This window comes from Neolamprologus multifasciatus, chromosome 3 (assembly GCF_963576455.1).
Source record: "Neolamprologus multifasciatus chromosome 3, fNeoMul1.2, whole genome shotgun sequence".
Taxonomy (NCBI): domain Eukaryota; kingdom Metazoa; phylum Chordata; class Actinopteri; order Cichliformes; family Cichlidae; genus Neolamprologus; species Neolamprologus multifasciatus.
Genome location: NC_140441.1, coordinates 47,389,944 through 47,403,712, shown reverse-complemented (window position 1 = coordinate 47,403,712; position 13,769 = coordinate 47,389,944). Strand labels below are relative to the sequence as shown.

Genomic DNA, 13,769 nt, shown 5'->3' with positions numbered 1-13,769 from the left:
GTAACATGAACTCTCTGATTTAAATGATTTATATGTTTCCTGGTTTCTAAAATGCATCTCTGTAGCAGAGCAGTGTCTCCAAGGACACACAGGCTCAGCTGTAACTGTCAGTTTATCTGGTTTTAAGACACATTTGGACACAATTGGCTGTTTTTAACTATGTATTTTAATCAGAGGTGTAAATTTAGACCTCACACATCTGGATCCTAAACTATGATAGAAACAGCTGCTAGCAGTGGGTAGTTTGACTTTGATACGCTGCTCTAGAAAGCAAACAAAGGTTTGTGCAGCTCCTCTTCAGAAAAGTGTTCAGAGAGCAGCTGCTGTATTAGACAAAGGCTCGTCATGTGAGCCCAGATGTGTGTAACAGCTGGATGAAGGAGAACCATCACAGTCACGTCTCCATCCCGCCTTTATTAATGAACTTCCTGTTGCTTGCAGATGACAGGAACACAAAGTGTTTGTGCCACGTGATGCTGCAGGATTTGTTAACATGTCCATGATGGTAACATCTCCTCGTCTAACTGCAAACACATGAGCGCTCCTAACGGCAGCTATCACAGCCACACAGGCAGACTGTGTCTCACTGTTGCATTCAGGGACATTTGTTTTCCTGTAAAAAGCTGAACTCTAATCTAAGAGGACTGTTACTGACAGGAAACAGCTGCATTATCTGCAGTATGTGTGATCACAGCTGCTTCAATCACTTTATCAGAGAATTGATCATTGAATAAAACATGTTTGTGTCTGCAGAGGTCAGAGGTCACAGTCTGCAGGATCCAGCTGTCCGTCTGTGAGGAGTGACTGGTCCATACATCACCCTCCAAACTTCAGTGGTGAACCTGGACCAACGAGGTCAGAGAACTGTGATGACTCCTTTACATGTTTATGTTTTCCTGGATAAATTTGACCAAAGATTCATTAAAAAGATAAAAATATTAGACTTTGTCCTGTAGCCCTGTGTGGCAGGCAGGATTGGACCCAGACACAACAGGATGAAGTCAAAGAGGCAGCTTTATTTCAGCTGTGAACATGCAAACAGCAGAAATAAGAAAACATAACTGTAGGTTTGCAGTGAATGAAGCCTCAGCTCGACGCTCCACTTTGTCCCTCTTTTCCTTCTCCAAACAGCCACATCAGGAGTCTTTGATGGAGTTTTAAAATATTTAATTACAAATGTCCAAAGATGGGTTCAGGATACCCGAATCCACAATTATTAAAGCTAAAATAGTTCACAGGGTTTGGACTTTGTTAGGTGACGAGAGAACATCAAAGTGTTTTTTATCTTTAAACAGTATTTTATCACTTCAGTTGCTCTCACAGCCCTGTTTGTTATTTTACCAGAGCTCTTATGTTTCACTCAGTGCTCCCACCAAACACCTTGGAGGACACATTAGTGTGATTTAGATTTCATTGGTGTAAACACCAGTCACACAAGCTAACCCATGGAGGCAGCAGCAGGCTTTGTGTTTGGTAAAGTCTGTTGGCTTAAACTAAGAGAGTTTAGTTTGTTAGCACAAAGAGCTGTCAGCTAAAGCCCCGAATGCACTTTGAATACAGATGAACTGAGAAAAACACTTTAAATACAGCAAACAGTCAAACTGACAACATCTTTTTCTGCTGATCATCCACAGCAGTACATTTAGCATTCATGCTAGCAGCAGGCTATGACTGTCCACTCAACACCAACACAGGTAGGAGTGAGCAGTGATGAAGCAGGACTGTGGGCAAGTTTGAGCTACAATCCTATTGGCTTCTCAGTTTCTCCAAAGAAAAGGGGAAAAATTCTTGTTGTTGTGAAGATGTGAGTTGGTCTTGTTGTCGTGGGGCTGGAAGGATGCTGGCAGTGAGAGGCTTTTCATACAGTGTTCAGTAACAGAATGAGAAGAAAGCCACTGCACATGAAACAAGGTGCTCGTAGTGTTTGTTTACTGTGTTTGTGCCACAATGTCAGATCAGTTGTAGATTCACATGCAGACTTGTCCAGTGAAACCAGTGCAAGTACTGCAGTACAGAGCAAAGACTAAGCAAGGGTGTTATTGTAAACGTTAACAAAAGACTGTTATGTGACAAAGAGTAAGTACATTATTTTTATGAGGTTCAGATTGTTCATCATGTCTTTAATTTAATATTTCCAGTTTTTCCTTCCTATCTCATGAAGCTGTTACATTTATTTTTTTTCTTTTAGGATCAATAAGAGGCCAGAATCTCCTGGACCTGAACCCAGCTGTGTTTCCTTAAAGAGCAACATGTCGAAGGATTTTGGTGATGACTTTAAAGGATGTTCTTCTGCTGCTGAGAGGTAATGTGTGTCTAGATGTTGTTTCTGACTCTGTATTTATGAATAAATCCTCATGTTTAATATCAGCTCAGCTCTTTTTCACACACATTTCTATGTTGGTATGTGAAGCAGTGTGTGTTGGAGTGTTTCCACAAACACAGCAGTCAGAGTGGAAAGAGTGGATGTTGTAGGAGGTGTGTGTGTAGTGAAGAGGCTGAGTGTCTGTAGGACTCCAGCTGCTCCAGCAGGTGTCTCCTTTGTGCTTTGCTTCAAACACAGTGTAGGGAGGAGCTTCCACTCAGGTGTTTCAGGTGTTGCTGGATGGAGGAGGACAAATAGTTTTTCCCTTCAGTGACACTTCAGCAGCTCAATGTTCTGGGAGATGTTTGTCTTTATGAAGGTTTATGGATTATTGTTCTTACTTTGGTTAAACTGAGCAATACATTTTCCATCTAACATTTAAAGTAAATTTCCAGGTGAAACAAAAGATCTGCAGCTGCAGCCTCTGTGATGTTTCACAGTCTGAAAGTAACAAATTCAACCAGAGTTCAAACAAAGGCTTAATATACGTGTGTATTTGATATAATGCCAACAAGTACAAATAGGTGTTCTTACAGGTCTTAATCATAGAGATCTGATAAGTCTGGTGACTTTCACAGTCAGCAATTTTGCTGCCTTTTATTTTATATTGGCCTTTTTAAAGCCCTTCAAATGCTCCCACATTCATACAGAGCTTTTAATAGCAAACTCCTTTACAGTCCTTCTCCTCTCACACACGATCACACGACTGATTTGTCTGCAGCAGCTGTGTTACTGCTAGTATTTTATTATGTGTGCAATCTCCTCATATTGTTCCTATGGTTTAGTTTGACTTCCTTCTGCAAACTCAGCTGCTCTGTTGCTGATACACGTCTCCATGAATATGATTGATCAGATGCTGCCAACACCATGTGTTTCATGTTCCGATACTCCTGACACATACGGGATCACTACAGGTTTTCGCTTGGGCAGCAGTTGTCCTTCTCTCCTGGATCGGCTGGAGCTTTCTTTAGGTACCTTTCCAGCTTTGACAAAAGTCCAGCTGGGATAACCACATTTACGCTACGTCCAGATGAACAGAATCAACTTTTGGAGATTTACTTTCCCGGATGATTGAGAATGCATAAACACGCTGCTTCAGCTGCTGCTGGGATGGGCTGTGGCAAAGAGAACAGAGAAAATCAAAATCAGAGTTTTTCTCTGAATTAAAAGCAAGGAAACAACAATATATTCTACATGGTGAAACTGATGGTTTATGGTGTTTGGGTCTGTTTTTCTGTATTTATGCAGATAAAGTGTAAACTCAGATGAATTATGCCATCAAATGTTAAAGGAAAATATCAGGATGAGTGTCTGTGAGCTGAGAAGGACGTGAAGCGAGCAGTTTATCCCAGAGCTGAAGCTGCTCTGTGTGCAGAGATGAGCTCAGATTCCTGCTGTGATTGATCAACAGTCACAGAAATGTAGACTTGTAGTTATTACTGCAGTATGGTCACAGCAGATACTGATAAACATGTATTATGAGGATGGATGATCAAGTTTCTCACTCTCTCCTTTAAATCTCAGTTTTTTTCTTCTTCACAGTTTATCTGTTAATTTATTAATGAATAACACTGAAAGAGTTTCTGTTATATTTCCCCTTGAACATCACCTTATTAGGGCGGCATTAGGAAATAGCCCCCCTCCAAAGAATGAATAAATGAATGATGATAATAATAAAATGATTCAAAAGCAGAGCTCAGAGTGGTAGAATGGTCAAACATGGATCCACGGGTGGTTCAACTGTATTTGGTGACGTGACTAAAGCAAATCTTTCAAATAATCCCACATCAACGGGATGTTGTCTCCTTTACTACGGTTACTTTACTTGGTCACCGTGTGAATTTCTTTGAAGTGAACCAAATTCTTTTATTTGTTGGTTGTTGCATATTTAACCTCTACAGTCATTAAAAGGAGGAGATGAGGCCTCAACAATGTTGGGTTGTAGCTGTGGTTCAGGTTAGAGTGAGTGTCCATGGAATAAATGTAAGTCAGTGAAATGGAAACATGACTTTGTTAAAACTTTTAACTTAAAAGTTTTTTTCCTTTTTATAATGAGTCTAATCAAAGGTGGACAGAAGTATCTCCACTTTGACTTTTCTGTGTCACCATCAGAGCTTCTGCACAGTGTGGAGAAAGATCCAGAGCTGGACTGCAGACAGCCAGTCAGAGCAGCTGTGTACAAAGTAAGACTGAACATCTGTCTGCTGATGGACTCATTTCTGAAAACTGGACTTCTTGTGTTGTTCAGACATTGAAGAGTTTTCTTTCTCTTTAGTCTCATTGTTTTTCTTTCTTTCAGCAGATGTTGGTCTGCAGGAGGTTTTAGATGAACATAAGATTAGTCTGAGGAGGAGATGTGAACGTGTGACTGAAGGAAGTGATGAAACAGGAAGTAGAACCCTCCTCAACAGGATCTACACTGAGCTCTACATCACAGAGGGACAGAGTGAAGAGGTTCATACCCAACATGAGGTGAGGCAGCTGGAGACAGCTTCCAAGATGGACGCCCTCCATGACGCTCCAATCAGGTGCCAGGACATCTTTAAAGCCTTACCTGACCAACAGAGACCCATCAGAGTGGTTCTGACCAACGGCGTGGCTGGTGTTGGAAAAACCTTCTCAGTGCAGAAGTTCACTCTGGACTGGGCAGAGGGCTTGGAGAACCAACATGTCAGTGTGGTGGTTCTGCTTTCATTCAGGGAGCTGAACCTGATCAGAGATGAGCAGTACAGTCTTTTGGAGCTGCTCCATGTTTTCCATCCAACATTACAGAAGGTCACAGCAGAGAAGCTGGCTGTCTCTCAGCTTTTGTTCATCTTTGACGGCCTGGATGAAAGCAGACGTTCATTGGATTTCACCAACAGGAAGCTGCTGTCTGATGTCACACAGAAGGCATCAGTCAGCCAGCTGCTGACAAACCTCATCCAGGGGAATCTGTTTCCCTCGGCTCTCGTCTGGATAACTTCCCGACCTGCAGCAGCCAATCAGATACCTCCTACTTGTGTTGACAGGCTAACAGATGTACGAGGCTTCACTGACGCCCAGAAGGAGGAGTACTTCAGGAGGAGATTCAGTGATGAAGAGCTGTCCAGCAGAATCATCTCCCACATGAAGACATCCAGGAGCCTCCACATCATGTGTATTCAATTCAATTCAATTTTATTTATATAGCGCCAAATCACAACAAATGTCGCCTCAAGGCGCTTCATAGATACAGAGAAAAGCCCAACAATCATATGACCCCCTATGAGCAAGCACTTTGGCGACAGTGGGAAGGAAAAACTCCCTTTTAACAGGAAGAAACCTCCGGCAGAACCAGGCTCAGGGAGGGGCGGCCATCTGCTGCGACCGGTTGGGGTGAGAGAAGGAAGACAGGATAAAAGACATGCTGTGGAAGAGAGACAGAGATTAATAACAGATATGATTCAACACAGAGAGGTCTGTTAATACATAGTGAGTGAGAAAGGTGACTGGAAAGGAAAAACTCAATGCATCATGGGAATCCCCCGGCAGCTTACATCTATTGCAGCATAACTAAGGGAGGATTCAGGGTCACCTGGTCCAGCCCTAACTATATGCTTTAGCAAAAAGGAAAGTTTTAAGCCTAATCTTAAAAGTAGAGATAGTGTCTGTCTCCCGAATCCAAACTGGAAGCTGGTTCCACAGAAGAGGGGCCTGAAAACTGAAGGCTCTCCCTCCCATTCTACTTTTAAATACTCTAGGAACAACAAGTAGGCCTGCAGAGCGGGAGCGAAGTGCTCTAATAGGGTGATATGGTACTACAAGGTCATTAAGATAAGATGGGGCCTGATTATTTAAGACCTTGTATGTGAGGACAGGATTTTGAATTCAATTCTGGATTTAACAGGAAGCCAATGAAGGGAAGCCAAAACAGGAGAAATATGCTCTCTCTTTCTAGTCTGTGTAGTATCCCAGTATTCTGCTGGATCACTGCTACAGTTCTGGAGCACATGTTGACTACAGAGCAGAGAGGAGAGCTGCCCAAGACCCTGACTGACATGTACTCACACTTCCTGCTGGTTCAGACAAAGAGGAAGAAGAAAAAGTACCACGAGGGACATGAGATGAGTCCACAGGAGCTGACGGAGGCTGACAGGGAAGTTCTTCTGAAGCTGGGGAGGCTGGCGTTTGAACATCTGGAGAAAGGAACCATCATGTTCTACCAAGAAGACCTGGTGCAGTGTGGTCTGGATGTGACAGAGGCCTCGGTGTACTCAGGAGTTTGTACAGAGATCTTCAAAAGAGAGTGTGTGATCTTCCAGAAACCAGTCTACTGCTTTGTTCATCTGAGCATTCAGGAGTTTCTGGCTGCTGTCTACATGTTCCACTGTCACACCAACAGGAAGACAAAGGTGGTAGAAGGTTTTCTAGGGAATTTCCGAGAAGAATACACAAACAGAGCTTTTTTTAAGAAAACGTTAAATTCTTGTATCTTCACATCACTGGATGTCTTTTTGACTAAAGTCGTGGAGAAATCCCTCCAGAGTAAAAATGGCCACCTGGACCTGTTTGTTCGCTTCCTTCATGGCCTCTGTCTGGAGTCCAACCAGAGACTCTTAGTAGGTCTGCTGGGTCAGACAGAGAACGTTCCAGGAACCATCCAGAGAGTCATCAACAACCTGAAGGAGATGAACAGTGATGAAATCTCTCCTGACAGAAGCATCAACATCTTCCACTGTCTGATGGAGATGAACGACCTCTCAGTACATCAGGAGATCCAAGAGTTCCTGAAGTCAGAGAACAGATCAGAGAAGGAACTCTCTGAGATCCAGTGCTCAGCTCTGGCCTTCATGCTGCAGATGTCAGAGGAGGTTCTGGATGAGTTGGACCTGCAGAAGTACAACTCATCAGAGCGGGGACGACAGAGACTGATTCCAGCTGTGAGGAACTGCAGAAAGGCTGGGTGAGTCCAGATGTGATCATTAACATCATTGACCAGTGTAGGTTAGTAGTTTAATTTTGAAAATAAAATCAGATTGTAACCACAAAGTGTTTGTGTCCGTACGCTGCAACCTTCCACACCATTCCTTTATTGTACAGACTCAGCAGCAGCTCCATGGATCCCAAATCCAAGAGTGGAGAACAGATTTGAAGTGTGTCACATCTATGCAGTCACAGCTGTTTCCACCATGTTTCCACTAATACTAATCCTGTTCAATGACACGTTTCATATCAGTGAATATGTTCTTTAGGACGTCCACTGACATGTTTAAGTGTCCTGCTGGAAATCACTCAAATCATCCATGAAATCCATGAAAAATCCTTTTAATGTTTCTAACTTCACCCTCTGTCCTCTCTCTCTCTCCATCCTCCTCACTGCTTCTTTCACTGATAATCACACAAACATCGTATTCAGCAACAAAATAACACAATAATATCATCTGATGATCATTATTAGAAGAGCAGGATCCATATTTGATATCAGAGTAACACACTGCTTGGTTATGTGCAGTCATCATCAGTGACTGTGGGTCAAACAGAAGCTCTCTGATTGGTTGCTGACCTTGGTCACCTGTCCACTCTCACCTGTTTGTGTTTGCTCTCTCTTTGCTGTCTCCATCTTCTCTCTCCTTTCTCTCCCTCTCTGTCTTTGTACCGTCACTCAGGTCCAGTGGAAACAGTGACATTTACAAACCAATCAAAGACAAACTGATCCATGTCAGGTTTTAACAATATTCAAAGTGAATACAGGCTGCTGCTGGACACAGACAGGTAACATCATTTTGACTTGCTGTCACCTGGATCTGGACTCATAAACACTGAAGGCCTGAACAGGAATACAAATCATTTTCTGTCAACTAGCGACACACCAGCAGATAATGGCTCAGAAAGCTAAAATGAGCCAATCATTTCTGTGTTTAGTTCCCCTGAAATCAGATCTGATATCAGCAGCTCTGAGTTCATTCATCATTATTGTCCAGTGATGAGATTTCTGCTCCGTTTGGTAACAGTCAGCAGGTTTTTCCTGCGTGTGGACGTGAACAGTTGTACCTGACAGCAGGTAGCAAACAGAGATCATCTTTCCAGCTGGAACTCTTCACTGAGCTGAACTCATTCAAAATGTTCTGGATTCAAAACAGGAAACAGTCCAAATGTGTGTCTTCACTCTGACTGTGGATCAGATCTCAGTGACAGACTGTGGACATTATGGAAGCCTAAATGTGACACCATCTTCCTCCTTCATCTGCAGATTAAAGCCAAACAAAGATTCTCATTAAAAGTCTGCAGGTCTGAGAGAGACTCAATCGTTGTGTCATGTCAAACACAGTAAGAGCAGCTGAAGCACACATCTGAAGAGCAGATTCATCAGATTATGACCTCACTCTGTTTTGTCTTCATATACATTCAGTCTGTGTTTATAATGCAGATTTTCTGCTTTTATAATAACACGTTTTATATTTTCTATCATCACAGACTGACTCAGTGTCGACTCTCAAAGACTCACTGTGAAGTTGTGGCCTCAGCTCTGAAGTCCAACCCCTCCCATCTGACAGAGCTGGACATGAGTAGAAATGATGACATCCAGGATTCAGGTGTGAAGCTTCTGTGTGCTGGACTGGAAAGTCCAAACTGTAGACTGGAGACTCTGAGGTGAGTTCACTGACTGCGGCTGTTGTAGTTTTTCTATATTTCAGGTCTTTGATTGATGTTTGAAACTTTCTTTAGTTCCTAAATGTTCAGGATGTGTCTGAAGACAAATGTGAAGAAGTTTGAGTGCTTTCAGAAATGTTGTCTTTCCAAACGATTGAACAACAGTTTTTCTTTTTGGCTCCAAACAGAAGTGACAGACTTGAGCAGGGTTCATTTAAAGGCTGACAGAAGTGGAGTGGTGACGGGGAGATGTTTGACAGGACAGTGTTTCAGCCTCCACAGGTTCATGTTGTGCTCCATCAGTCAGTGAAGATGAAGTCAGTGCTGATGAGGCTGTAGAGTGTGTGAGGGATGTGAATGAGGATGATGAAGATCTGATGATAGCAGATAAAAACAGGCTGCAGAGACTTTGAGCCATACAGGGCACACAGTGTGTGTACAGAACAGCTGAAATCATTATGGAGGCCTCACTGGAATATGGAAGCATCACAGTACAGCTTCAGTGAAGCATTAAAGTCTCTGATATGAGATGAGAAATGAAGCAGCCAGAGCGTTTTCTTGAGTGGAAATCCACTGTTACTGTGAGCTGCTGCTACAGCCTCCAGATTAGCCAGCAGCTCATCCTGCTCAACATTTTCTCACCAACTTTAATGGAAGTGTGATGTTTTCAGCTGGAGTGATGGTCAGGGTGGCCTCCCTCTCCTCTTCTTCTCCTCTTCCTCTTTCATTTGTAAAGCCACTTCTGCTGTTTTCATTCATTTGGAAGTCCTGTAGCTGAGTTTGGGGGAGACTAACAGCCTCGGCAGCAGAGGGGAGAAAGGCTGTAACACCACCACTTTACTCTGTTCTACCTGTCACATCATTTTATCAGGAAACAAATATGCTCATGTTTTTACTATGTTTGTCTTGTAGATGTAAGAAGATCACATGGTGCTTTTTATTATTGTGTTGGTTTGTTTCCTGTCTCTTGGATGGAGCCCAGCTGTGCGTGGCCCCTGGGCCTGTGGTCAGAGTGTGTGCTGGATAATCCGGCCCAGGATGAGGCCAAACTGACATGGGATGAAATGTCTGTCACATAATTGAGCTTAGTGTAGTTTCATTTCTGCACAATTTAAAAACAACCAAAGCTTCTGTGTTTTCTATGTTATACTGTAGACTTTCTTTGATACTGTGTCCAAAAGGAGCAGCTTTTACTTTGAAGGGGATCCGACTCTGTTTCCTCTTCAGGTTGGATGATGGAAGTTAATTAGTGTGAGATGTTCTTTCAGTGTTGCACTTTGTAGATGCTCCCTGAGCACTGGTCACACAGCCAGCTGCACATAGAGACCAGTGTTGTTAGTCCAGGTCAGAAGATGACTTGTTGGAATGAAAATGAGCTTGTAGTTTGTCTGCTTTAATAATGTGACTGGAAAAAGGTGTTGGACTTCAAATATGTCCATTTCTTTCACACTTCACCTTTAAAAGTGAAGCCTTGTGATTCCTGGAAGGAAAAACACGACTTTTTCAAGTCTTTTTCCTGTTTTTATGAGAAATGTACGACTTTAATTTGAAACATTCAGAGTTTTTTCTCTTGTTGTGTTTGTTTGAAGCTGCTTCCTGTTGGCTTCAGTTGTTTGGAGTTTCCATTTTCTAAACTTCTACATTCTGAACCTTCTTCAGCTCTGAACAGATGATGAAACACTGAATGATTTCAAGCTTACACTTTGTCTAATAAACTTACATCTTTCATTCTTTATACAGATTGGAGCGCTGTGGTTTGTCAGAGATCAGCTGTGATTATCTGGCAGCAGCACTGAAGTCCAACCCCTCCCATCTGAGAGAGCTGGAGCTGAGCAACAACAACAAGCTGCAGGATTCAGGAGTGAAGCATCTGTGTGGTTTCCTGGAGAGTCCAGGATGTGGACTTGAAACTCTGAGGTCAGTCAGCATGTTTTAGTTGGGCTGAGATGAATATGATGTGAAAGTTGTGCTGACACTAAACTGCAGACATCAGGCTGATATTATACTGATCCACACTGAGGATCTTCATGGTAAAGTCTGTTTTCTTCTTCTCTGGTTTAGTCCATTGACTGCAGCAGAACAATGTTCACATTTCAAACAGTGATACTCAACGTATGGCCCGCGGCCCACACGCGGCCTGCCCACCTTTCCTGATTCAGAGAGAGGGGACCCTGATTACCTGTGTAGTGTTCTTCCTCACAGTTCTAAGTATCAGACACAACAATGAATAATCCACAGCTGACTGTCTTTAGCAGGTCAAAGGTCACGGCACACAGCAGACAGTGGGAAATATAATTCTGATCATTTATCAGCACATATCCATATGTATAAAAACAAAGCTGACACTGTGAGACTTGATCAGCGGTGTGATCATCACAGCAGAGGCCTTTGTGTCAAAGTCACTGAGGATCAAACAGAAACACATGAAGCAGATTTTCCTGTTCTGGCTTTTTATAGCAGATAACCTTCAAAATATTCTGCAGTCGATCAAAAACTGAAGCAAACCATGAATCAACATGTGAACATGACCTGATGCTGCTGAAGTGAAGCAAAGTTACAGAGGTTTGATTACAGACACAGCTGAGAGTTTGTAATCTGTCATCATTTTAAAAGGTTTAAATTTCTTCAGTATTGAACAGCAGAAATGAGGCTTTGTTTTTGGAGGCCGACAGCAGTGAACACAACAGCAGACTGGTGCGTAATAAGCAGTGAATAATGCAGAAAACAGATTGTTGAAGGTAAACTGTTCTTGAAGTACACTGAGAGAGAGAGAGCTGTGCAGGAAGTAAACGTCAAAGTCAGAGAGAATTGATGACGATGTTCATCAAACGTAAAGCGTAGTTTGGATCTTCTTTTGGTGCTGGTTCAGTCAGTTTTGGTTGGAGACAGATGAAACCTGCAGCTTCAGGATCTGTGAGCTGTCCACTTTCAGCCCCGACGGCGTGTCCGTGTACGTGCCGTCGAGTGAACGATCCACGCTCTGTGTTTCCATCTTTGTGTGTTTAGCTGCTCTCATTTACTGTTTTATCTGTTTGGTTGTTGTTGAAATACTTTTGGGAGCTTTAACCTGAGATTCTGGCAAAATACATTTATATTAAAAATCGATTCAGGATTGAATGAATCAACATCACTTTATTCAAATTAAAACCATTTAAAGAGGAAAATCCATTTTTTTACACCCGCCTCTAATGCTGGGTAATGTCAGCTGGTCCATGTGCAGCTGGCTGTGAGGCTCAGGGAGCGTCTACAAAGTGCAACACTGAAAGAACATCATCCATAAATATTGAGTAATAACTGGACTCTCATACAGCGAGACTCAAATGCCTTTAAACATCAGCTTATCCTGCTGATCCAAGTCCAACACTGAGTTTGTAAAAACATGTTTTTCAATCATTTTTTTTTGTTTCTGAGGAAAATGATTCAATAACTTGCTGCTAATACACAACATTTCATCATATTTCCTCATAACCCTCTTTTGCCTGACCATTTGATCCCATTTGAATTTGCAATAAAGGATCCACAGAGTTTGGTGACAATAATGACAGTAGATGTATGTGTGAAAGTGCTGGAAGCAAATTAGTGTGTGATGTTCTTTCAGTGTTGCACTTTGTAGACGGTCCCTGAGCACTGGTCTCACAGCCAGCTGCACATAGAGACCAGTGTTGTTAGTCCAGGTCAGAAGATGACTTGTTGGAATGAAAATGAGCTTGTAGTTTGTCTGCTTTAATAATGTGACTGGAAAAAGGTGTTGGACTTCAAATATGTCCATTTCTTTCACACTTCACCTTTAAAAGTGAATCCTTGTGGTTCCTGGAAGGAAAAACACGACTCTTTCAAGTCTTTTCCTGTTTTTATGAGAAATGTACGACTTTAATGTGAAACATTCAGAGTTTTTTCTCTTGTTGTGTTTGTTTGAAGCTGCTTCCTGTTGGCTTCAGCTGTTTGGAGTTTCCATTTTCTAAACTTCTACATTCTTAACCTTCTTCATCTCTGAACAGATGATGAAACACTGAATGATTTCAAGCTCACACTTGTCTAATAAACTTACATCTTTCATTCTTTATACAGTTTGTGGAACTGTGGTTTGTCAGAGATCAGCTGTGATTATCTGGCAGCAGCACTGAAGTCCAACCCCTCCCATCTGAGAGAGCTTGACCTGGATGACAACTACAAGCTGCAGGATTCAGGAGTGAAGCATCTGTGTGGTTTCCTGGAGAGTCCAGGATGTGGACTTGAAACTCTGAGGTCAGTCAGCATGTTTTAGTTGTGCTGAGATGAATATGATGTGAAAGTTGTGCTGACACTAAACTGCAGACATCAGGCTGATATTATACTGATCCACACTGAGGATCTTCATGGTAAAGTCTGTTTTCTTCTTCTCTGGTTTAGTCCATTGACTGCAGCAGAACAATGTTCACATTTCAAACAGTGATACTCAACGTATGGCCCGCGGCCCACACGCGGCCTGCCCACCTTTCCTGATTCAGAGAGAGGGGACCCTGATTAACTGTGTAGTGTTCTTCCTCACAGTTCTAAGTATCAGACACAACAATGAATAATCCACAGCTGACTGTCTTTAGTAGGTCAAAGGTCACGGCACACAGCAGACAGTGGGAAATATTATAATTCTGATCATTTATCAGCACATATCCATATGTATAAAAACAAAGCTGACACTGTGAGACTTGATCAGAGGTGTGATCATCACAGCAGAGGCCTTTGTGTCAAAGTCACTGAGGATCAAACAGAAACACATGAAGCAGATTTTCCTGTTCTGGCTTTTTATAGCAGATAA

General features: G+C 42.4%; 1 protein-coding gene across 1 annotated transcript in view; it reads left to right on the top strand.

Moving 5' to 3' along the window:
* The window catches only part of LOC146523719 (protein NLRC3-like), a 54,587-nt gene extending 43,662 nt beyond the window's left edge, over positions 1-10,925 (top strand). Inside the window, exons 4-9 of the mRNA XM_085153949.1 lie at positions 754-855; positions 4,475-4,545; positions 4,662-5,499; positions 6,282-7,286; positions 8,798-8,974; positions 10,715-10,925. Coding sequence (XP_085010075.1) covers positions 754-855; positions 4,475-4,545; positions 4,662-5,499; positions 6,282-7,286; positions 8,798-8,974; positions 10,715-10,910 — 2,389 coding nt within the window. The 3' untranslated portion in view covers positions 10,911-10,925. The remainder of the gene's footprint in view (positions 1-753; positions 856-4,474; positions 4,546-4,661; positions 5,500-6,281; positions 7,287-8,797; positions 8,975-10,714) is intronic.
* The last annotated feature ends 2,844 nt before the right edge of the window (positions 10,926-13,769 follow it).